Below are 23205 nucleotides of genomic sequence, written 5' to 3'. Positions count from 1 at the left end.
AGAAATAATTGATTTTCTTTATTTTCACCAACAGGAAAATTCCTGCATGACTGTAGTAAATTAGCTATTAAGATATTAGCAGGTTGTTTAAAAAAAAAAAAAAAACTTTAACATTTGGCAGATTTCTGTAAATATATATACTCTGAAAAGTGAAAAGGTCCTATTTGGGAATTTGGGAGGATATTGTCCCCAAGGAGGCAGCCTGATGACTTGAACCATAGCACCTTATTAGCACCAACAATATCTTCTATTTCTCAACATAATAGATTTGCTTTTAACACACAAAAAGTTATTATGTTTTGAAATTTATTTTAGAAACTTATCATTTAAGCTGTATGCTTAATTTGCAGTATTGTAGAGGAAAAATTAACCATAAATGGATACAAAGTTTCATTAAGTTTTAACAAAAGCCAGGTTATTAAGTTTATGAATTCCATTTTGTATCATTTTATTATGTCAGCTGCTATTGAGAGCTTTCTTTTTTTATTAAAACTTTTTATTTTCAAAATATATGCGTGATAATTTTTCAACATTGACCCTTGTATTACCTTGTGTTTCAAATTATCTTCTCCTGCTCCCAACTCTCCCTTAGATGGCAAGTAATCCGATATATGTCCAAGTTAAAATATATGTTAGATCCAATATATGTATATATGTTTAGACAATTATCTTGATGCACAAGAAAAATCAGATCAAAAAAAGAAAAAAGGTGAGAAAGAAAACAAAATTCAAGCAAACAATGACAAAAAGAGTGAAAATGCTATATTGTGAATTCATACTCAGTTCCCACAGTCCTCTTAAGAGAGCTAACTATATTATAATAATATATAGCATGTTATATTTAGTATAAACAAATATATGAAGTGGAAAAACTTAAGATCATTATCTGTGTTTTAGTAGTTTTTCTGTTTGTTATAGAAGTTATTTTTTGAAGAAATCCATCAAGATTACTGTTAGTTACTGTTATCAGTTAAGATTGTTTATATAGTTCAATCATTGTTGCAAAATTATAAAAAGTCTTTGAGTTACTTTAGATTAAAAATTATTCCTGCCTTTTATATTAGTCTTTTTGATGGTACTTTGAATGCATTATGCAAAATGTATTGAAAGTTAGCTGAACATCTTCAGGTTTTTCATCAGTATGGCAGAATGCAAAAATTTAATTTAATCACCTGAATGTTTTATCCAATGATATAAAGTGTATTTGGAAACATTTGAGTGACTGAATTGATTATTTTTGTCTCCATGTCTATCATTGTGTAGACAAAGAGACTTATTCATTACCTGTAGTGAAGAGCAAGTAAATGCCAGAGAAGTTTCAAGATTTTCAGCTATTTCAGTGTTTTGTTATTGAACTTACTAGAAATACAGAAGAGTTCAAGAGAAGGAAACAATTCAAAGTAAAAAAATATTTTTATGTATCTTTTATGCGTGTGCAAGTTACTGGGCACGTTGCTGGAGATGGTAAGACAATGAAAAATACTCTCTGTCCTCAAAGATTCTACTATTTCTAAATCACTAAAGGGATACAACATTTAAATAAAGTAACATAATTTGATGAAAAAGAAAGCACCAATAGCTAAGATAAATTAGGAGAGACTTCATGTAGTAGGTGACACCTGAATTCAGACTTTAAGGAAATTAATGATTCTGACAGATGGAAATAAAAAAGTGCATTCTAGACCAAAGGAAGCAACTTATTCATAGGCTCAGAGGAGGGATATGGTACAGAAAAGTTTGACTAAAATGTAGAGTGCATCAATGAGAGTAATATGAAATAAGCCTAGAAACATAAAGCTTGAGTCAAATTGTGAAGAGGTTTAAATATCAAACTGAGAAGTTTAATTTTGTTTTATTTTGTTTTGTTTTATACTTGAAGACAATTAGAAAGTTCATATTTTATCTTAGAGCCACTGAAGATTCTTGAATAAAGAAGTTATTTGTTAAACCTCTGTTTTAGAAAGATTATTTTTGTAACTATGTAGAAAGTGGATTGGAGAAAGGAGAAACTGAAAGCAATGAGTTAAATTAGACTTTTTTCAGTTGTCCAGATGAAAAGTGATGTGGATCTGAATTAGGGTATGGGTTATATAAGTGGAAGAAGAGTTCAAGTGAAGGAGAAGTTTTTTTTTTTTTTTTTTTTTTTTTTATAATAAATTTTATTTTATTTAATAATAACTTCGCATTGACAGAATCCATGCCAGGATAATTTCTACACGACATTATCCCTTGCAATCACTTATGTTTCGTTTTTTCCCCTCCCTCCCTCCTCCCCCCCCCCAGGATGGCAAGCAGTCCTATATATGCTAAACATGTTGCAGTATATCCTAGATACAATACATATTTGCAGAACCAAACAGTTCTCTTGTTGCACAGGGAGAATTGGATTCAGAAGGTAAAAATAACTCGGGAAGAAAATCAAAAATGCAAATAGTTTACATTCATTTCCCAGTATTCCTTCTTTGGGTGTAGCTGTTTCTGTCCATCATTTCTCCAATGAAACTCAGTTAAGTCTCTTTGTCAGAGAAATCCACTTCCATCAGAATACATCCTCATACAATATCGTTGTCGAAGTGTATAATGATCTCCTGGTTCTGCTCATCTCACTTAGCATCAGTCCATGTAGGTCTCTCCAAGCCTCTCTGTATTCATCCTGCTGGTCATTCCTTACAGAGCAATAATATTCCATAACATTCATATACCACAATTTACCCAGCCATTCTCCAATTGATGGGCATCCATTCATTTTCCAGTTTCTAGCCACTACAAACAGGGCTGCTACAAACATTTTGGCACATACAGGTCCCCTTCCCTTTTTTAGTATCTCTTTGGGGTATAAGCCCAATAGAAACACTGTTGGATCAAAGGGTATGCACAGTTTGATAACTTTTTGGGCATAATTCCAGATCGCTCTCCAGAATGGCTGGATTCGTTCACAACTCCACCAACAAAGGTGAAGGAGAAGTTGCAAAGATAGGATTAACAAGATTTGGTAACAAACTGAATATTACAAATAATGATGAATTGAGAGTGACTGGAAACTTTGAACCTAGGTGGCTGGAAAGAGGATATTTTCAATACCATGTACTAGATTATTTTCAACAGAAATTGGAGGATTTGGAGGAACAATAGATTTAGGGGATGAATATAATAAATTCATTTTAGTCATGTTCAGTTTGAAATGCAAATGAGACATCCAAGTGAACTTACACAGCAGATAATTGAAGATTCAAGATGAGAACTCAGGAGAGAATTTTAAAAAATATTACATATGCAGAGTATCTCAAAAATATTAGTGTAGTTTTAAGCTGTTTTAATGAATTAATTGGTTCATTGATTAATGGCTTATTGAGCTGTGCTAAGACTTTTGGGACACCATATATGTATACATATGTTATGAATCTGTATCTTTCTACATATCTAATAATAATAATAATAATAGTTAAAATTGTATTTAGAAATGGTCAAAGTAGCATTGAAAGTTTTAGGAGATCCTCAATTCTGTTGTGTCATTCAGTCACTGATTCTTTGTGACTCCATTTAGGTTTTCTTGGCAAAGGTACTGGAGTTGCTTGTCATTTCTTTCTCCAATTTCTTTTATACTTGAGGGAAACAGTTAAATGATTTGTCCAGGGTCACATAGCTGGTAAGTATATGAGGTAATGCTTAATATCAGACTTTAGAGGGAAGAAAAGATTTCAGTAGAGCAAGACAGAGGGATTACTTATTCCAGGCATGAAGAGCATATATATGAAGCTTTTAAAAGAAGACCAAATGTAATTAGGGAATAGTAATCTAGTTTGGTTGGAATATAGAGTCTATATATAAAGGAGAAGGGTGAAAGAAAGGTAGAAAGGTAAACTGGGGTCATGTTATAAAGGACCTTGAGTGCCAGATTTGTTATAATATTAAATACAAGTTGCTACTACCAGGTTTTGGACAGTAGGGTAATATGATGATGATATGGTACAGCTGGAGTGGCCTAAAAGCTTCTTGAAAAGTATTGGGGTCTTTTTTGCTATTGGGGCTTCCACTACATTATTCTCAAAGCCAGATATCTTGGGGGTTATTACTGTAACATTCCTAAGGGCTTTATCACATCAATCAGAACTGTCAAATAGGAAAATTATTTTAGCAGCTACATAAAGAAAAATTAGTGTTAGAGAATGGAGATTGGTAAAAAAGCAGTACTCCACAATAGAGGAAATAAAATTCTGAACAACTGCAGTAGTAGTGGAAATGGAAATAAGAATGAATGCCGAGGAGAAAAAAGAAAAACAAAACACTCCAATCATTGTAGCAGTAAATTGGATGGTTGAGAGGGATTGAAGACTAATGAGATGGGGAGCTGAGGGAAGAGGAAGTTCACAATTTTCAAGTCTTGAGTGAGGGGGAAAATGGTGTATTGTCATTAACTGTATCAGTATCATCAAATTTTACAGTTGGAAAGGACCTCAGATCATAGTCAGACTCCATCTTCGTGCAGATAAAAGCAAGGTTTAAAGAATCTGTTTGTTAGTTCTTGGGCTAGTTAGTGGCAAATTCCACTCATCATTCTGTTAGTGAAGTAGAAAGTTCTCAAGTGAATAAACTAAGACCCATTAAAAACAGGATCTGTTGAAATAAAGATAAATTAATTACATTGTTACTCTATTTTTTCCTTTTAGGAAAAATGCAAAATATTTGTACAGGTTTATTTTTGCTTCTTTCTTTTTTGCCATCAGATAACCAAAATGCAGTTGAGATGTCAATTTCAAATTTAAACATCATGTCAATATCAGTTTTTTTTCCTTTGAAAATTTACAAAAGTATATTGGTTACAAAATTATAATAGTTCAAGATAATTATTTCTTTTTAATTTGGTAACTGGTTAGTAGAGGGACTTGTGAATAAGTAGCTGGTGTGTTCAATTCCAATATATTATTCACAGTTAATACTAATTATTTAAAATTAAATATATTAGCAATATAGCAAATAGAATTCAAAGAGATTAAAAGTATCCAGGAAACAAAGTACCTAAAATGAAGATGACTGAAATCTGTTGGTGATTTCTTTATAGAACTGTTGAGATATAGTATCAAACTCAGAATATGCCTTAAATGAAACATTTACTGTGCTAGCATTAAGTAATCATAGATATTTTAAAAAGTGAAAGCTAGTGTACATCTCATTTTTCAGAGAAAGTGTTTGTTATATTTATGACTAGAACTAGGATATTGTAATACTTTGTTTTCAAGTAGAACTTTTAAGTAATAAAAGTTAATTCAGTAAAACTTTTTATTAAATTTTTAAAATGCATTACAAAAAACATTTAAAAGTATATACAATCAAAACTTAAACTAAGGGGAAAAAAAAGTACTTAAGATACACAGTTATTATGTGCCATTTGACCTGTTGTGATTTTACCTTTGTAGATTACATCTAGAATGATACCTTTTCAGGACACTAATAAATTTGAGAACTTTTAGATGACTATGAAATGAAGTATCTGGAAATTATGTAATATAAGAAACAATTGAAAAAAATTACATAATCACTAATAGATGATGTTTTAGAGAGAATGTCTGTTTAAGTATTGGAATTGTACTAGATTAAATGATCATCAGGGTGCTAGTTAGCTACAGAATTATATCATTCTGTTTTGCCTGGATAAATGAAAACTTCAGGGCATTATAATAACTAGTTTAAATCTATTGAAGGACTGTTACATAGGAATGGACATATTCTTTACAGTTCCAGAGTGCTGATCTAAGAAGTAAGGTTTATAAGAATTTTGACTCGATATAAGGAAGAAGTTTTTAATGGACCATTTCACAAAATAGTTTCCTATCACTAAAAAAGTTGGCAGCTGGATAATCATACGTAAGAAGTATCTAGGAAGATTGCCTCTATTGTCTGGATGTTGGACTAGATGTAACTTAATGTTCTTTCAATCTGAAGAAGCTATTATTATTGCTTTCTGTATGTAACTCTTTACTTTTTTATTCTGTCTGAGCTCTCATAAAATGATGTCAGAACACTGAAAAATTCACATAATTGTTTTAATGTTGTTTAAATCATTGAGGAATGTTCCAAAGTACATGGTTGCCTTGGCTTCCATGGTTTTTTTTAAAAATCATTTTCATAATGTGAAAGGTCAAATACAATTAGGAGCCAGAAAATAATGGAATTAATAAAAACTTTGGATAAAGGGAGAAGTAGAAAAAATATAGATCCTGCTTCTTTCTTTACTATACAGTATAACTCTGTTATCTAATACTTTATAACACTCAGTGTTATACAATAATAATAATAATAGTGCATTCTGAATAGGAACTAAGTAAAAGAAATAATTTTGAAAAGTATTTTAATAAAGTGTTTATTAAATGCATGTTAAATGGTTGACCTTTTGAAAAGATAAATTGCAGAGAAGTAGTCATCATGTCAACATTCCTTTCTGTTTTAGGATGTATGACAATATTACCCACAATTCTGTTTCTGATTGCAAGAATATTGAAAGATACTGCAATAAAGTCTGGTGATAATCAAGTACCCCCTCCAGTTAGTGCAGCTCTACAAGGAATTAAAAACATTGTGACTCTCTCAATGGCCAAAACTGATGAAACTCAAAAACAGTGGACTGATCTGATTCGTAGCACTCTTGCATGTATCCTGGAATATTCTCAACCAGGTAACTTAATTAGAACTGCATAACATGTCTTTCAAGTTCATAAATTTATTCATTCATATGAATAAGCAAATTTGTTGTTTTTAAGTTGTTTTTGTACCATTCTCTAAGTTATAGATTTTATTGTTTACAATGAAGCAAAATAGAAGAAGAGGTTTTAATTCGCATGTACCTGTCCTATCCTCAAGTAGAGGATAGATGTACTTAAAAGTCCTAAATGATGTATTAATTTTTACTTTTAGAAGTCCTTAATTTTAAAAGACCAAAACTGAGTTTAATTGGTAGCTCAAAAAAATTAAGTCACTTTTATTTATGTTGCTGAATATAATTGAGATGACATAATGGTTATATTATATACTCCATTCAGATTTGATGTTCTTTGTATAGAATGATTTTTTTAACCAAATAACTGGGCTATACAAATTATCAGAAAAGAAGAAATGATTGTCTTCTTTGACAAGTATATAATTCAGCAATAATTTAAATAATATAAATATGGTCTTCTAGTACCTGTGGTAGAGAAGTGTTATAATTAGTAATTCTTTTAGATTTTAATATTAAGATGACCCTAATCCTTTCCTAATACATTTTATTCTTGTATCTAATGTAAATAAATACACTACTAAACTATACATAAGTATTCCTGTGGTTTACATGTTGATTTCATTTTTAAATGAAATGTTATCTATATTTGATTATTATTTTACTTTTGTTAAATATTTTCTAGTTACGTCTTAATGTGATTCAATTCTCAGTTACATTTTAATCTGGCTCAGGCCACATTGATGAGGGTTGCCATCTATTTGTTTGATACTTCTGCTCTTGAAGAGTCTCTTAAAACATTGATCTCCATTAGAAGCTTCCCAGGAGATATTTTCAGGTTTTCGAACACTACTATGGGGCCACAACTATGTATGCGAGTAATCATTAATTTGTAGAATAGGTGACAATCCATTATGAAAGTTCTATTTTTCCAGTAATTGAAGAAATATTTCACTTAGAATAGAGGGAAAGCAACCTTATATGTAATAAAAATCACTCCTAAAAATACAAGATTGTTTAACAGTGTGAAAATGAGAGGAATTGACATTTACATATATGAACATTTGTAGATATTTTTGTTTGTTTTTCACTTTCTTCTTTTTTTTGTTCTTGTCAATTGAAATTAGGCTTTATTTTTAGAGGAAAAAGTTAATTATTTGATTAATAAGAAAATGAATAATTTTGGGACAGTTAGCTGTTAAAGTATTCTAAAATGATCAGCATTATGAATAAAATTCTTTTGTAACTTTTAATGTTGTTCTAGTAAATTTGCTGATGACTAAAACAAAATTCTTATAATTATATATGTAGAGAAAAAATGTTAACATCTGACAAACTTGTTAACATTTAATGTTAATAACAATGTAGCTCTATATTCAAAATGAATTACAAACAAAAGTACTAAAGATAAAAATTAGAATATAGTACTTAAAATTGCAATAATATGATCAGTTAAATTTGCCTCATTGTTCTTATTTTAACAATCTCAGTCCCTTTAAAGTTTAGCAGATTAACCAATTTTTTCATTATTGAATTGCCATTCATGTGTATTTTTCGTTATTTGGACTTACTAGTCTCTTTCTATACATCAGCAAATAATATGGGCCAATACATCTTTGCTTTTCCCACTATAATGACTTGTTTATTTAGCCAATGATTGGCAGGCATCCTCATTGGAAGATTTACCATTATAAAAATGGTAGAGTTCTTATTCATGATAAAATGCTAATTATTGTTTGAGACAGTTGCCATAGTTTATAAAAATAGTTGGCCAATCTGTCGAGTGATGTCAACATAAGGATAAAGTGGAAAGATAAAGTGGTACTTAGGAACTCCAGATTTTATGAATTGAGTTGGTATGTTTTTTACATAATAAATTTTTATCCTAATTGATTCAATTATTAATCCCTAGTGATTTTATATCAAATGAAGGATACATTTATTCTTATATTAATTCTTGGAATTTTAAAATTTAGCATAGATTGAGCAACAATGAGAGCATTAGACTGTTTGTCATCTGAATTCTTGGAGAGAATAATTACATTGATATGATCATAAATCACTTGAGTATTGGAGTCAAGAAACCATTTTTATTATATTCTCATTCTGTCCACTAGAATTGACTCATATTCATTTAATCAAATGTTTGAAAGACCTGAAAAGCCAAGTATTAAATAAATTTTGAAATTTTTTCTAAGCTACAATTTCAAGAATGTGGTTAAAATTAAAGAAATTGTGCCAGATTTCTTTTGAAGGGGTTTGTGGAAGTGTGAAATCTTTCAGTGCAGAGTAAACAAACATGATATTGCTCTTAGATGTCTTTTGAAATCAACTAGAGTTGTTATGTAAATGTTTTTGGTTCAAGAAGTTTGCATTTAATCTTTTGTAATCTGAATTTTCTAGATGAATTACATAACTTTTCTGTAGTTTTCTTCTCATCATTTATACTCATATTTAAATCTCTCATCTTTTGGGCTCCTATTTTTGTTGGCAGAATTTGTGCTTAGTTTTTTTTTTTTGTAATAGGATTGATGAGTTATGTTAATATGATGATTTATACTTATATCATAATATGTTTACAATGTCCTTTTTCATAACAGATAATTAGTTACACATATTATCAAGCCTATTTTACAGGTGAGGAGACAGAAACTCTCAAGAGATTGTATGACATGCTCATAATTTCACAAATAAATATCTGAGATAGGATTTAAAACAAGATTCTAGCTGTATTCTAGTATTTTGTCATTTCATATTATCTCTTACATCATCAAAATTTTAATGTTCAGGCTAGCTCTCTGATGGGCTTTGGGATCAGCCCGAGACCTTGGGCTTAGTGGGGGGAGTGAAGTGAAGGAGGCAGGAGAGCAACCACATAGCTGGTCAGAAATGGAGTCTGGACTCTGGAGTCTGGAGCTTGAAGTTTTCTCTGTGGCTGAGATTGCCGTGGCCGAGAGAGCCCTCTGTCTCTGGGACTCCCTTATATCCCCCAGTACAACTATATTACAACCCCACACTGGGCATACTCAGCTGTAGAACATCACATCTCCACATTACCCTAAGTATATGCCAACTAGATTGACCACATTATTACATTACATCAAGTATGTGTTTACAGAACCACCATCTCAAACCAAGTAGGAGTTTAACTACAAGGATCTTGTTGTCTTAGATTCAAGTATGCCCTTTCAGAGTTTCAGCCCTTCTACAAAAATCATCACAGTAAAATACATAGGTATACACAAAAAAGAGAAAATAAATAAGGTATATGGCAGAACTTTTTTTGTGGGTTCCATATATATGATTGGGCAGGGGAGAGGGAATTATATCTTTTTTTTCACCAACCTCTTCCTGAAATTTAGCATTTCTTTGAATTTTGATTGTAGAAAATAAATGTTATTCTTAGAAGCAATCCAAATAGACACTTAAAGATGTCCATGATGCACAAAAAAATTTGTGATATGTGTTATTTTATCTCTTGTAAAGAATCCTCTTGTGTTCTTTTGAATAGTGGGATAGCTGTTTCACATGTGGTTATTTGCATTAATTGTTACTTTGAGGCATCTATAATAACAAATTGTTATTATAGATATTTGCAGAAACATTCATTCACTGTTTCAGTTCTAAAGTAAATATAGAAGGTCACTACTTTGCTTTTTTTTAAATTTTTTTCAGAAGATTCGATGCCTATTCCTGATGAAGTGAGCATGCTTACAGCCATTGCACTCTTTCTGTGGTCTGCTAGTACTGAAATAATTGGAGTCCAGTCATTACAGAATGGTTGCATGAACAGATTTAAAAATGCACTGAATTCTTGTGATCCTTGGGTAAGTTATACTGAATTTTTGTCATTGAATTCGGTGCTAATTTATCATGGACATTTCCAATAGATTTATTTGAAAAATTCAAGAAATCAAACTAAATAATAAGTGATATGCAAACATAAATGTAATACAAATAAGTATGAATATCACAAGATGAATTTTAGAAAGAGGAAGTAAAAATAAGAAATAAATTTAAATTTACTGGATATGGACCCAACCAAGATGGTGTGGTATAAGAGTAACATTGTAGCCCACTTCCTCCAACAATGTATCTTTCCAGCACAAATTCACAAATTCCACCCAAAAGCAAGTGACAAAGGGCAGGAATTATTGATGGGAACCTACAGCACTGTTCCTCTAACTCAGGGGTGGGGAATCTTTTTTTCTGCCAAGGGCTATAGATATTTATAACTTCATTCAAGGGTTCTACAAAATTATCAAATTATAAAACTTAAGCAGTAGGAGGTTGTTGTATCTAGTTCTCCGCTCATTATTACTCATAGATGTCTTAGAAAATGATATCATAGGCTGGACATTCCCCACTTTTGCTCTAACTCAGAGAAGGGAAATCATAAAACATCTGCTGGACTGTTGCTTTAAACCAAAAAAAAAAGGGGGGGGGGGGATTTGAGAGCTAGAAGATCATGGGAGTAGAACAAAGAGAAAAGTCTGTTGATTTGATCTTTGTATCAGGACACCAGATAAAAGATCTAGGACTATACATAAAAGACTTAGTACTATACTAATGAATATATCGCTACCAGAAGTATGCAATGCCTAACATAGAATATCTCAATCCAGGAAGTAAGTCTATAAAAATGAGTGAATTTAAAAAGCTCTTATGACGGTTGCCTAAAACACAAACTCAGAAGAGAAGAATAATTGCAAAATTTTAACATTTAAACAAAGCCACCAGGAAAAGCTACAGGGTGGTCACAAAATCATTTAGAATTCTAGAAGAAATGGAACAAAGTTTTTTTTGTTTTGTTTTGTTTTTTGTTTTAAGAGTCAGAATGATATAATAAGTGAAATGATAGTGGTAAAGGAAAGAATTGAAAAGAAACTGATAGTTTTGGAGAACAAACTTAGAGAATTTTAATCAGATGTACAAAAGCTTACCCAAGTAAAAGGTTCCCTGAAAATTAAAAGAACCATTCAGAAAACAGTGATTTCACAAGACAACAAAAAATATTAAAATAAAGTTTTAAAAAATTGGAAAAGGGGGCAGCTAGGAGACACAGTGGGTAGAGCACCAGCTCTGAAGTCAGGAGGACTTGAGTTCAAATTTGCTCTCAGATACTTAATAGTACCTAGCTATGTGACCCTGGGCAAGTCACTTAACCCCAGTTGCCTCAGAAAACAAAACAAAATTTGGAAAATTTGGAAAAAAATGAAAATATAAGAAATGTAAGAAATCTCATAGGAAAACCAACTGAATTAGAAAACAGATCTAGCAGAGGTAATTTAAGACTCACTGAACTACCTGAAAGCCTTGACCAAAAAATGAGTCTGCATATGATATTTCAAAAATCATGAAAGAAAACTACCCAGACATAGTAGAAGAAGAGGTCAAAATGAAAGTAGAAATAAGCCAGCAGTCATCTCTTGAAAGAAATCCCTAATAGAAAACTCTCAGGAATGTAATTGCCAAAATTTAGATCTTTTTTTTTAGGTCAAAGAAAAAATATTGTAAGTAGCCAGAAAAAAAGGGTTCAAATATCAAATAGCAGTCAGAATCACAGAAGACTTAGCATCTTCTACTATCAATGGAGAGCATGGAATGAGATATTCCAGAAAGCAAAAGACAAAGCTATATAATCAGGAATAATTTACTTTGAAAATTTGAATATAATCCTATTAGGATGAAAATGGATTTTCAATGAAATAGAATACTTCCAAGCATTCCTAATAAAAAGATAGAGCTGAATAGGAATTTTGAAAACTAAAATGGAAATAGAGAGAAGCATAAAAAGGTAATACAAGTTTATCAGGATAAATATTTCATTTTTTCCTCTGCCTTATAACTCCAAATCATGTTCTTCCTATAACTTTGAACTTTCAGTTTTTTCCTATGCCATCACTTCTATTGCATTGGCTATTATCTTCTCTTTCCCATCATGACCCCCTTGGTGAACCGGTTCAACTCTATACTGTTTGCTTACCTTTTTGTTCTATAGAAAATTTCACTCACAAATTTCAGCTTTTGATTATTTCAATTGCCTGCCGCCTTCATTCTTACTCACATGCTTGGACAAAATGAGAACATCATGACACCAAGCTGACTGGATCTACTACAAATTTATGTTACATAATCTCAATGGCAAGAAAATATATTAATATATATAATATATTAAAATATATTTATTAGTGAATTTCTAATCAATTCATTATCCCACTCACCAAAGCAGTTTTTCTAAACCTTTTTATGTCTTTTTACGAATCTCATGTTGCCCCATTCTCCTATGCTCTCAACTGAAAACCTGAAAATTATTTCCCTGAAAAAAAAGTTTTGAGACCATTGGCAAAGAGCTCCCTCTTCTCTACTTCTTATTGTACAACACCCAGATATTTTCTGCCACTTTCTAGTCTCTTCCTGTTTCACATGAAGAGTTGGCCTCTATATGTATAAGTAATCCTATTCCATGTCTTTGCTAGCAGATTTCCCCCCCCCCACACCCCCATCATTCTTATTCTCTCATTAATAGTCAATGATTCCCTGTTAATTGGGTGCTTCCATAGTGCCTCCATAGGCATGCCTGTGTGTCTCCCACTCTATCCTTTAAAATTTTTTTCGCTGAACTGATATAGAATGAAGTAATACAAGAAAACAATTTATTCTATGTTGATGTCATAAAGATAAATAGCTTTACAACACAGAGAAGTCAAAATGTGAAAAGGAGACCACTGTGGTTCTTGTATTGCTTGACTATATTTATTTACTACAAAGCACTTTTTCTGGTTTCTATGTAGAGGCAGATATAGAGGAAAGAAAGGAACTAATAATGGTGAGGCCAGCATAAAGAAAACAAAAAGTAGGCCATTGAAACATTTTTTAAAGTGCATGGAGGAGAACAGAAAGAAGTTTGAGAAGTAGACAAGCAGGACAGTTCTGAAAATAATGTTGCATTTATTAAGTGTTTTTAGGAAAAGCAAGTAGTATCATACATAATTTCAAATATAAACTTTTTTTTGTGTTATGCTTTGAATATGGAAAATATTCTTTTTGGTGTGAGTTTAGAATTAAAAATGCTTTGCAATCTTAAAGCAACTATGGTGGTGCAATGAATAGCATGCTGGGACTGGAATCAGGAAGACCTGAATTCAAATGCAAGCTTCAAATATTTGCTAGCAGTGTGGTGCTGGGCTAGTCCCTTAATCTCTGTCTGCCTCAATATCTTCAATTGTTAAATGGGGATATTAATCATACTTTCCTCTCTAGGTTATTGTAAGGATCAAATTAAAAAATATTTGTAAAACTTTTGTAAACTTTCAAGCACTATGTAAATACTGCTTGTAGTCATTTTAGTTGTGTCCATCTCTATGTGACCCCATTTGGGATTTTTCTTGGCAAAGGTACTTGAGGAGTTTGTCATTTCCTCTTTCAACTTATTTGACAGATGAGGAAACTGAGGCAAATAAAGTTAAGTGATTTGCCCAGGATCACACAGCTAGTAAGTGTCTCAGATCAGATTTGAACTAAGGTGTTCCAGACTCCAGGGTTGGCACTCTATTTATTGTGCCACCTAGCTGCTGAATTGTGTTGCCTACAGTGCATATTTGTTCTATGAGTACCTATCTGATCTTGTCTAGCTGGTTTTTTTTTTTTTTTTTCCAATTTGACAGAATGTTAATAGAAAGGAGGCACCATGGTAGAGAGAAAATAACACTGACTCTAAAGTAAGAGAACCTGGATTCAAATTCTCCCTCTGATCTATCTCTGTGACCTTTGACAAATCTTTTAATCTCCTTAGTCATCAGTTTCCTAGTTTCCTCATTTGGAAAATTAGGGGATTGGACTAGAGAAATAGTTTTTTAGGTCCTTTCCAACTTTACATCTACGTGATTCTATAGACTTAAAATTGAATTCTCTGTACAACATTTCTAAGAAATCATTCTGCCTATTTTTGAAGACCTCCAGTGAGAGGGAGCTCAGCATTTGACGTGGCTATTATTTTCTCCTAAGCCTTTTCCTAACAATTTCCATTTCCTTCAGTAGATCCTCATATAAACATCAAACTTGAGATCTTAATGTCATGATTGCTTTCCTATGAATGCCATTCAGTTTATCAGTATCATGTGGAAAACATAACTGAATACAGTGCTGAAGATTCAGTCTACAGAATAAAGATCTTTTTGATCTTGGCCCAGACCTAAATCTATTAATACCACCTTAATTCCATTAACTTGTTTGATTGCTATATTGTACTGTTTTTATTTTTATTACACTAACCTTCTACTAAAAACCCTCAGATCTTTTTTCATCTAATCTACTAACTACATCTTCCTCAAATCACCATTTTGTTTCTAATTTGTGATTTTTTCTTTTTACTTACTCTTTTTTTCATGATTGGGGGAATTGTTTTATTGAGAAGGTTTCTTTTTACTTACTCCTTTTCTTTTATTTTGTGTGGCTATCCTTGCCTTAGAGAAGTAGAGTGGTATAATGGATAGAGTGCTGAACTTGAAGTCAAGGAAACCTAGGTTCAAATCCACTCTCAGACACTTATTAGTATGATTCTGAGCAAGTCACTTAATTTGTCTCAATCTCAGTTTCCTAATCTATAAAATGAGTAGAAAAGTCTCTCTTTGTCTCTGTCTCTGTCTGTCTCTCTGTCTCTTTACTCTTTCTCTCTCCCCCTTCTTCTTTCTTTCCCTCTGCCATTCCCTTTCTTTCTCTGTCTCCTCTGTCTGTCCCACTTCCCTTTCTTCTCTCCCTTCCTCTTCCCCCCCACACATATGAAAATTATATGTTGTGTGTACATATATATCTATGTGTGTGTGTGTAATGCAAAGTACTTTGCAATTCTTTAAGCCTTATTATCTAATGATCCAGTGAAAAATGGTTGCTTCCTTTTCAGATTTTATTGGAGCACTTTTAGTCTAGATCTCTCATTTTTCTCTATCATATTTTATACTATATTATAATTTGTGTATTTATATTTATCTGGGACTGTTATCTTTGGATAGCTTTCATCTAGAGTGGTGCCTTATACATTGACAATGCTTAATAATTTTTTTAATTGAAATGAGAGCCTTTTGTTAACATCTTTTAAAAATGCAATAGTATCTCAGTACATGACTTTAATTTTCAATTTTTTTTCAATTTTTGTTTTTCTTTTTTGACCAAATCTTTCAGGATATTATATTTTGATCCATCTATACTTTTAAATTTTCTTTTCCTTATTTGAACTTTTAATTTCCCCATTTGATCCTCAGTGACTTGTTTTCCTTTATCCTTTCATTTGAAAAAAGAAAAATCTCTAGAATTTCTGTGTATACATATATAGGTGTATATATTTTATATATACATAAATGTGTATGTATTCAATTAGATTAATAATCAAACAGGTCCAAATTTTATTTATATATTATATATATATGTATATATATATACATATATACATATCTACCTATGTATGTATGTATATATCTCCAAATGATATTTTATCTTAAGTTTCTGTTTTCATTCTACAATATTACTCCATTTTTTTTAGCATTCAAAAAAAGTTCAATATATTTATATTATAAACATAGCAACTAGCACTCATCTTAATTGATTTATGATGTTAATTTTTCTGTAGGTTCAAGCTAAGTGTTACCAGCTTCTTCTTTCAGTCTTCCAGCATTCCAACCGTGCCCTTTCAACTCCCTACATCCATTCATTAGCTCCAATAATGGTTGAAAAACTAAAAGCTGTTGAAAGGAGCCGGCCAACCAGTAGTACAGAGCTTTTAGCTGTTCAAGAAGGAATCAAAGTTCTTGAAACATTGGTTGCCCTTGGTGAGGAGCAGAACAGTAAGTATTTTGTTTTCTTGTTTAAAAGCAAACTGAAAGGTTTTTCAAGTGCAAAAGAGAATGTTTCTCTTTAATTAGACATAAAAAATTGGGATATTAAAATTGCCAGAATACTTTTTGATAGGTATGGGCTAGTATGAAAATTAGTATTGACTCAATGAGGTAATTCAGGCCAATTTCACTAGTGATGGAGCAAGCCATCTGCATCCAGAAAAAAAGACTGTGGGGACTGAACGTGGATCACAATATAATATTTTCACCTTTTTTGTTGTTATTTTCTTTCTCATATTTTTTTTCCTTTTTGATCTGATTTTTCTTGTGCAGCATGATAATTGTGGAAATATGTGTAGAAGAATTACATGTTTAACCTATATTGGATTACTTGCTGTCTAGGGGAGGAGGAGTGGAAAGGAAGGGAGGGAGGGAGAAAAAATTGGAACACAAGGTTTGCAAGGGTGAATGTTGAAAACTATCTTTGCATATATTTTGAAAATAAAAAGCTTTTATTTAAAAAAAAAAAAAGAAAATTGGTGTTGACTTATGAGTGATTTTGAGAAGGAAATTAAAAGTGGATCAATTTTGAATGGTAACTCAGAACTGCTTTTTTATTTTTTATAAAGATATAGATAATAATCTAGGTGAGATACTGATTAGATATAAAGGAAAATGAAAGTGTCTAATTAGAATTTTAAAATATAATATTCTGGTTTTCTTGATAGAGCTTTACAATTTGAGTAGCAAATATAATCAAATCAGTATTGAACTTGAATCAGATTACTAAAAAGCATCAAAAGTTCCCATTAAAAAGGTATTAAAATTATTTTTGCAACTTTAATTACTGAAATTAGTGAAAAACTACACATCAACTTAATTAGAGTATCAAACAAACATTCAAAACTTCAGGAAAATAGAGTAATATAATGAATAGAAAACTGAACTTGAAGTCTTAAAGACCTGTGTTTCAAATTTAACTTGGTTAGGGTATGACACTGGACATGTGTGAGATGGTACTACTTTTGTACTTCAGATTATAAGTAATAAGGGTCCAGACTAGTGGTGGAGATAGATAGGAAGAGACATCAAGTCATATTTTGAAGGAAGGATCAGTAGTAAATTTCTGGGGGGAAAATAAATATTTGAAGTAGAATTTAGCTCAATTATTCTAAACACTTAAGTCTTGTGCCCCATCCCCTGCACTACCTAGCTTCCTAGAAGTTTGTTTTGTTCATCTTTACAACATAAATCTTTAGAAGTAAATATAATAAATAGCTTGCTTGGATTGAAGTCAAGTGTTTTAACCTGTAATTTTTATTTTCTACTTTTTCTTCTTTGAAAGAATTATTTATCTTTCTTCATTCTTACAATACGTTCTCTTTGTGAGCTTTCAAAGATCACTGACAGTTTACCAATTTTATCTATTAGTTTTTTCAGGACTGATGATATGAACTTACTAAAGGCAACCAGGTATTTTCTCACCATCACCTTTCTTAATATTGGGGAATTTCGTTTTCCTGCTTGGCACTTTTATTCTGCTTTTTCCAATCCAAAATGTCAGGAGGGAAAAGCAAGCAGAATTGACTAGCCCTGCCTTCTTTCTGCTATTGCCATCATCAGCCTGCCTACTCACCCCAAGTCATCAGTCCTTCTCTACTTTAATATTCTTCTTTCTTACCATTATAGCAAAAAGGAAAATTTTTTTGTCCAAAGCTCCCTTAAGCAGTCTCATTTCATGCTGAATTTTAGTGCCCTTGATATTCTTCTTATATAACTGCTTCACATTGGTTTTCATCTTCTATCGTCTGTATAACATTGTGTACACATCTCTTAATATTCTAAATTGTTCCATGATTTTTGTTTATTTATTTATTTCTTCCTTAGAAATTAGTTAGCATTCAATTTCTTTCCAAATGCAATTTAGTTAATAAAAGACAAAAAGTTGTAAGAATTAAAGTTCTGACTTTGATAATACTAATTTATAAGTTTAAAAATATAATATTTCAATATCATATTCACTATTTAGCCATTCAGTAAACATTTTTAATTTTAACTTTTCACCAAGCTAATTAGGTACATTGTGACACTTCTAATTATTAGTGCTTTGCTTTTTCTTAAAGATTGTCTATGTGATATACCAACTTAATAGGTGAATTTTATTCTCAAGTATGAGCTAGTATCAGCCATAAAAACTTTAACAAGTGAGAAAGTATATGTTATAATGGTGAAATTACAATATGTTATATTAATATAATAATGTTAACATGTATGTTATATTCTAAGAAAGTAAACATTCAGTCCTTGTCTTACATTTGACCTTCTTTTTGTACATTTTCTCTAGCCAATCACTTTATTTAAAGTCCTGTCATAACTTTTTCCTTTGATACTTCCATGGGGGTCACCCTTTCATACTGTTCCTGCAGAGACTAATTTAAGCCAGACCTTCATCATTTCACTGCTGCATTATTATACTGACCTCCAAGCTCTTTACTTCAAGTTGATGCTACATACCACCTCCAGACAACTTTTCCAAGTAGTTTTAGAAGACAGAGGAAGAAATAATAGATTCACTTACTGGTGAATTCATTTGGGATAAAAACATGGTAGTAGTATAAGTCTTTTCCACTGAAAATGTCTGTTATAGCCTTGTGATTGATCAAATTAAATGTTTTGAATGCCTTCTCAGTCATCATCAATCAGTTGGAATTTCTTACCTTAATCCAACTCCCCAGTAGTCTCAAAAGAAAAAGTTAAAGCTAAAAAAAAAAATTATAATCAGTAGTAAATACCAACTCTACACAAGATGTGATATCTGATCATCAGGAAAAGAACAAGCAATTTTCTTATTTATTAAACTTTTATTTGAGATAGCTACGCTCACATGGCCATAGGGAAAGTAAAATAGCAATTAAGATGTGAAGTTCTTTTCAGTTAAATGATACTTAACATATCAGTAAGAAAAGAAACAATACAGATTGTACATAGTGTTTGAATTTTGAATTCTTTTTTCCTATTACTGTGGGCTTGGTGGGGATGGGGGTAGGTGGGAAGAAAAGGGAGATGCATGAAAGGAGTTTTTAAAAAGAGTAAAAAAGAAAACAATTTGTTGTTCTTTAGTCATTTCAGTCATCTCCAACTCCTCATGACTCCATTTGGAATTTCCTTGGCAAAGAGACTGAAGTACTTTGCCATTTCCTTTTCCAGCTCATTTTTCAGATAAGAAACTGAGGCAAACAGGGTTAATTGACTGGCCCAGGATTATAAAATAACTTGTAACTTTAGTCAAATATTATAGTTGGGATTTTTACATATGATGCATAGTACTATGTCATCAAACCTGACCAGTTGGCCATTATAAACTGTTGCCTTCCTTACAACTTTAGAAATTAACGTTTTTATGAATTTTTCTTTACTCAGAATCCAATAAACATAAAAACAATTGTCTTAATGTGGATTAACTGATATATTTTATTAATGAAAACAAATTTATTAACACATTTATTTTTAAAGAAACAATTAAGTCCCTATTTACATATCTTTGAACTCTGTAGTTCAACAAATCTAACCTCTAAAGCATATGATACTGATATTTAATCAGTATTTGATAAAAATTTCCAAGAATGGAAAAAATGAGGTTTAAATTGGATCTTATCTAGTTATCTGAACTTGGTTACAAGTTAAGACTGCCTGTTACTCTTTTCACCTATTCTTTGTTTTAGCAATATGTATGCACTATAAAAGCTCAAAATTTGATCAAATTGTCTTATGATGTAATTTATCCTTTAATACTTTATTTTTCAGGAGTCCAGCTACTTGCTCTTTTAGTTCCAACTTTGATTTCATATTTGTTAGATGAAAATGCTTTTGATTCAGCACTTACGGCATCCAAAGATCTTCATGAATTTGCACTCCAGAATTTAATGCACATTGGGCCTCTCTATCCGCATGCTTTCAAGACTGTTATGGGAGCTGCTCCTGAATTGAAAACAAGACTCGAAACTGCAGTTCGAGCAAGCCAAGCTAGCAAAGCAAAAGCAGCTGCCAGGCAACCAGCACCTACCATACATTCCGCTCCAACAATTAAACTCAAAACAAGCTTTTTTTGAACTTATTATTCATTCCTTTTTATTTACATTGTCAACAAACACCTAATTAGTCACCTATTCTGCATCATTCCAGTTTTATGTTTATTTGGTGTGTATATTGATATTAATGTTATGAAATATGTTAAGTGAAATAATTTTATAGGTTCATGTTTATTTTAACAAGTTTATTTTTTATCATGTATGTGAATTTCTTAACTTTTTTGTAAGATATTGTTTCTCTTGCTTTTAATTTACTGTACAACACTTAGTTTTACAAATTTAAATTCTATCCTTTAAAAAGCAACTCAGACACGTCATGTATCAATTTAGTGATATGGTGATGAAAAGATAAAATGGCATTTGTCATAGAAGAATTTAGTTGCAGAAATCAAAAGTCAAAATGATGCACAAAGACTTGAAACTAATTTATTTTCTGCTATGTATAATAAAGTGAAATAGATATAATATTTTCTCAGAATATCCTACACAATGAAATCCTTACCTTTCTAACACGTCTTTCTTTACTTTCTGATTTAAGTAGCTAAATTATTCTTGATCATATATATTGGTTGTTAAAAATAATTTAAGTAATAAAATTCTTTATTTAAAGATGCATGAAAATGAATGACATGTGTTGTGATTCTACTTTTTTATGGTCAAAAAATTTGACCTTAGAAAATTTTTCCAGATACAGTGAGGTTATTCTGTAATGTTCTAGCTGCCCTCATCTCTTATTTAGGGATCATTATCTTTATGATAAAAATGTCAAGATAGTATTTATATCACAATGACTAGAAAAGAATTTCCAAACTGTTCTTTACTGTACAGAGAATTATGAAAAAAAAAAAAAAAAAAAAAAGCTGACTCCAATTATTTTATGAGGTAGAAATGATCTCAAACAAAATTATTCTTATTTTTGACTATCATTTATCTTTTGCTTGCTGCCTTTTTCTTTTTTTCTGTTCATTGGCTTGTAGTTCTTCTGTCATTCATCTTCAATTCTATTCATGTATTCATTCACCCAAATTTCTCAAGAAGGAACCCATATATATTCACTCTCTTCCAATACCTTCCATTTTGCTTTCATTCTCACCAAAATACACTCTCCTTGTAGAATTACTTTTCCTATACAAGTCACTCGGTGGTTTCTTTATGTGTATTTCTATTTTGACTGTTCTTTTCTATTCGTACCCACCTCAGACTTGTTGCTTCATTCTTTCATCCTAAGGTATGGTGGACTAAGTTGTGGAAGTGGTAATACCATCTCTGGCATCTCTCTAATTTTATCCACATCCTTTTGAGCCACTATCATAACAACTTTAGCTTCTTTGTCATTGTTTGTGTAAAAATACATCAACCCTAGCTCATTTGAAAAACAGATATAGTCCTGTGTAGTAATAGCATAATAATCAAATAATAGGTAAATTTAAAAAAGGAAAATATCCTTTATTTATTTATTTCTTACTGTGTGCTTTCTGTTATTGTAATGTATTCAGTTGTTTTTAATATTTTAAACAATGAAGTTTCTACTAATTAAACTTGCTGTTAATATTGTAAACTTAATTTGTATTTTCTTAATTTCATCATTTCATTCTGCTTAATAATTAATTATATTTGCAAAATAGCATTGAACTTTTTACAGATCTACTGATATTTATATGTACTTTTTTCTGGTAATCTCTGTACATATAATTAAATATTACATGTGTGGTAAATTATTCCTCTAATATGGTAGCATGAAATATATTAAACATGCGATTGTGGATTAAATAATTAAAGTATTGTGATTTCATTATGTATTTTATGCCATGCTTTCTGCATTCATACATACTTTAATGTATTTCATCCTCTTCTGGTATTTTTAACTTGTGGACCAAATCAAGTCTGTAGCATACCTATAAATAAACTTCTAGCTTTTATATTTTTCCATCAGTGGCTTTCCAAGCCATTTCCACTGTCATATTTAGAAGACCAGTTTAATTATAATAGTTCCAGTTGTTTGTATTATCTGAAATTGTTCCTTGTGGACTTAATAAAATTTCACTTGCATGAATGAGAATTTCCCTGCTTGGTCAAAAGTTAGTAATGTCACTTAAATCAATTTGATACTGTTACACTTTGAAGTATATACACCTCAATTTGAATATCAGAGATGATAAAATGAGACTAGGCATTTGATTGGATATAGAGGGGTTGGGGAGAATGAAGACTCAATAATGAACTCCCAAATGCAAAACCTAGAGCTAACATATTGGACTCAACATAAAGCCCTGATTGTTCTACTAAAGAAGGTGAAAACAACACTGAAGAAGCCAAGATGATGAAAGTTGCTAGACTAGATATGCAACGGAAGAGGTCAATTCAAGAGATAATATAGTTTTGCAGAAACTGAGTCTCAAAATATATATGAATGAAAGTCACCCAAAGTTGTAGCAAAATATTGAACTTAATCATAGTCAAAAATTAAAAAGCTACTGAGAAACTATTCTCTCTTGACCCTGACAAAAGAATTTTATATATAGTCCAGACTGGACAGATCTACAACCTGTGTGCCCCAGAGCCAAATAAAGAGACCATA

General features: G+C 31.3%; 1 protein-coding gene across 4 annotated transcripts in view; it reads left to right on the top strand.

Moving 5' to 3' along the window:
• The window catches only part of HEATR5B (HEAT repeat containing 5B), a 138342-nt gene extending 115656 nt beyond the window's left edge, over nucleotides 1–22686 (top strand). For 2 of the 4 annotated variants that reach the window (XM_051976147.1, XM_051976145.1), the window contains 4 exons: nucleotides 6446–6670; nucleotides 10385–10536; nucleotides 16335–16548; nucleotides 20344–22686. In XM_051976147.1, the coding sequence (XP_051832107.1) occupies nucleotides 6446–6670; nucleotides 10385–10536; nucleotides 16335–16548; nucleotides 20344–20648 (896 nt within the window). In that variant the 3' untranslated portion in view covers nucleotides 20649–22686. Of the gene's footprint in view, nucleotides 1–6445; nucleotides 6671–10384; nucleotides 10537–16334; nucleotides 16549–20343 lie in introns of those variants that run through there. The other 2 variants (XM_051976146.1, XM_051976148.1) reach the window with 2 other exon arrangements.
• The last annotated feature ends 519 nt before the right edge of the window (nucleotides 22687–23205 follow it).

This window comes from Antechinus flavipes, chromosome 2 (genome assembly GCF_016432865.1).
Source record: "Antechinus flavipes isolate AdamAnt ecotype Samford, QLD, Australia chromosome 2, AdamAnt_v2, whole genome shotgun sequence".
Lineage (NCBI taxonomy): Eukaryota > Metazoa > Chordata > Mammalia > Dasyuromorphia > Dasyuridae > Antechinus > Antechinus flavipes.
The sequence above is the reverse complement of the archived record's forward strand: the minus strand, read 5'-3'. Positions and strand labels throughout refer to the sequence as shown.